General features: G+C 29.3%; 1 protein-coding gene across 1 annotated transcript in view; it reads left to right on the top strand.

Moving 5' to 3' along the window:
- LOC100571200 overlaps positions 1 to 2,054 on the top strand; it is a 2,463-nt gene extending 409 nt beyond the window's left edge. The window contains exon 2 of the mRNA XM_003243262.4: positions 1,277 to 2,054. Coding sequence (XP_003243310.1) covers positions 1,465 to 1,977 — 513 coding nt within the window. The 5' untranslated portion in view covers positions 1,277 to 1,464 and the 3' untranslated portion in view covers positions 1,978 to 2,054. The remainder of the gene's footprint in view (positions 1 to 1,276) is intronic.
- The last annotated feature ends 1,436 nt before the right edge of the window (positions 2,055 to 3,490 follow it).

Genomic DNA, 3,490 nt, shown 5'->3' with positions numbered 1-3,490 from the left:
CGCCGTGTATAGCCCCCAGCCTAAAGCTAAATTTACGATTACATATTATACTCCAACATAATTACTGTCATATAGACATATATAGTAAGTACTATACGGTATACCGGTCGTTGTCATCTGCTCTCAGTGCCATATTTTTTAAAAATATTGTTTAGTAATTGCTTAATCCTCTCTCCGCAAAGATACATTTGAATTTATGTCACCTAAACCTTGCTTATAATTCATCACATAAATTGTTTTTTTTAACATATTTAAGTAGGTTTTAGGTATTTCATGAATAAATAAAATAAAATCATATAAAACTATGCAAATTAATATTAATTAAAAAAATTTCAAACAGCATAATTCTTATAATATACTATATATATAATACTGTTATTAAAATAATTAAAGTTATACAATTTTAATTATTCACAAGTAAACATATTTCTGGCCACAACATTTTGGCGCCCTTAAAATACTGGCGCTCAGGGCAGTTTTACCCAGGGCCCCTCCTAAATGCGGCCCTGTCTGCTATAGAGTGTGGTCTACCTGCAACCAGCCAATTTTACACTGGCTTATGATCTCGGTCTAATCTTTTTTTTTTTTGTTAACATTTTATCTTTATGAAAACAATGCCTTGTCGCCTTGGTAGTTGGCATTTCGTAAAAGTAAGGATTAAGGAATCAGGTCTCAAAGTGACTCACGACGTTTAGGATGTCACTTTTTGTGCGACACTACAATTTATTTTAGATATTATTTTGGCACTCTCGTAGTCACACTTTCAATATGGCATAATTTTTTTTTTTATTTATAAGTAGTAATGAATCAACCACCAATTTTTTAATTAATAAAAATGATTTAGCAAACAATAAAAATACCAAATGTACTAAGTGTGGAAGTGAGATGAATTTGTACATACGTTAGGAAAGAAAGAAGAATTTTACAGTAGGTATATTTTTTATTTTCAATTTTAGAATTAAGAATAATTGGGGTGGGATGAATTTTTTGAAATTGATAATCATTCTTCGTCAAATGTTTGGCATGCTTAGCAATATCTTGAAATGTCTTTATTTCTAAGACACGAAATTGTATTAATTCATTTTTTGATTTAATGTATCATAGTGTTTGGGCCGAAAGCCAAACTGGGTATTGTGTATAATTTGGTGTTCGTATAAGATAGGTCAAATTTAAAGGAGAATTATTTTTCAAACTATTTAAATTTAATAACTATTAAATAAATGCAATATATTTTTATTGAAATATAATTTTGAATAATTTATTCATTTATTTCAAGGTTTCCATAACAAAACAAACCATTCTGAAACGCCTGGATAACTGCATTGGGTATATGTCGGAATATGTACAGTTAATATAATTTATCAATCAACGCTATTATAATAACCAAATTTATATTCCTACTCAAACACTCAGTCAATTACTATTGATATTGATTTAGACCAATCAGTTAATTATCCCTTTAAAATGAATACTAATGCATATCCCAAGAAAAAAAATATGCGCAAGACAATTAGTACTCAAATATCAAAAAGATGGTCTAATACCAACAAGCATGGAAAAAATATGAAAATCAAACCAAATGAAAAACTACATTATAACGGCACCATTTCTCATTGTATGCTAAAAAGGATTAGAGCAGAAGAAGCATCGAGTATACAACTTCTTGCAAATCTTAATATTTTGTTGGCTGACGAAAAGGCCCGTCAAGCTATTAATTTAAAACATTCAGAACTTAAAAAAAAAGTTCTTGAAGCAGAAGAAAAATTATTGAAGCTTGGTGTAAAAACATCAACATTTTCAGCATTCCGTCCTAAAGAAGAAGATATAACTCCAGACATTGAAGTTACTGATGATCCTAGACTTGAACAATTATTAAGATGTGAAATTGCCACAAATAGTTGGCCAGTTCGTGAAGAAGTATTCCGAAAATTTAATGTGCCACTTATTCAGGTGAACACTAAACGTATGTCAAACTGATTAGGTCCGGTTTTTCAGTCATATTTAACTGCTAGTTAGAGACATTTAACTACCAGTTAAATTTAACAGAGAGTTAACTGAAACTTTTCAGTTTATCAGTTAATGGTTAAACATAACTGTAGGATAAAGTGTTGGTTAAGTTATCTATTACTTTTTCTACTAGTTAAACGTTTAACTGAAGGATTAAAACATAGAGTTTATAATATATTATTATATAATACCATAAAAAATAAATTACCTCATCATTATATGATTGTATTGTACTACTTTGCTTCAAAATATATACATTTTATATTTACCTGACCTAAATTTTTGTTAAGATATTTTTTTTAAGATAAATATAATGTAATGAATATTCAGTCAAATCTTTTATTTGAAGACGGCGATGAAGAAATATCAGAGTTCATTAATTATCGTCGAAGACCTTACACGGTACGAGATAGAATAAATCATATGATGAAATGGGATGATCATGATTTTAGGATGAGGTTTAGACTTTCTAAAGTTATTGTTTAACAAGTTTTGGATTTAATAAGGGACAATATATCTGTAGAAAACCAATGGTAAGTTTGGATAAAAAAAATATAAAAATAATTGTAGGCACCTACTTCCTATTTTGTACAAAAATAGTAAGGTATTTATGAAGTCAAGATATAAGTTTGCAAGTATTTTCAAGTATTAAACCAGCATTAATTACACCATTCTATATTTATTTATAATTATCCCATATCAATATGATACACCTTACTATTTTTAAATGGCAACCTACTACATGTTGGAATTGGTCAATACAATTCTAATTAATAATCTTTAACTTTTTAATAATATGTTTTAATTTCTCTTTATTTTTAAAGGAATTGAGCAATAGCACCTATAGACAAATTATTACTAACACTGCGATTCTATGCAACAGGAAGTTTTCTTATTACTGCCGGTGACTTTCTCGGTGTTAGTAAATCTTCTGCTTGTATAATTGTTCGTACTGTTAGCATAGCTATTGCACGCCTATGTCATCAATTTATTTGTATGCCAACTACAGATGAAGAAGTGTATACATTACAGAGAGGTTTTTACAAAATTGCTAGATTTCCAAGAGCTATAGGTGCAATAGATTGCTCACATATTCGAATTCAAAGCCCAGGTTATTGATTATTATTAACTTCATATAAAAAGAATTTATATTGTAATGCTATACATAGGTGGAAGTCTGGTGTCTTAATCACCAATAAAACATCTGTACTAACACCTCCCTAATTATTATTTTTTAATGCCCTTGGGTGTTATTTAAATAACCCAGAGGTTAACAAATCCAGTAGAAAGAACATATGGAGTTCTTAAACGTAGATTCCCAATTTTATCTCTTGGTCTACGCTTGAAGCTAACTACATCACAAGCTGTAATTGTTGCTTGTTCTATTTAACATAACATTGCATGCAATAACAATGATTTAGAAGCCCCTGATCTCGTAGACGTAGTATTACCACCAGATGAAATAATAGATGAAGAAGGTTGT

Source organism: Acyrthosiphon pisum, chromosome X (assembly GCF_005508785.2).
Source record: "Acyrthosiphon pisum isolate AL4f chromosome X, pea_aphid_22Mar2018_4r6ur, whole genome shotgun sequence".
In the NCBI taxonomy this organism is placed as follows: domain Eukaryota; kingdom Metazoa; phylum Arthropoda; class Insecta; order Hemiptera; family Aphididae; genus Acyrthosiphon; species Acyrthosiphon pisum.
This window is presented reverse-complemented; position numbering and strand designations above follow the sequence as displayed.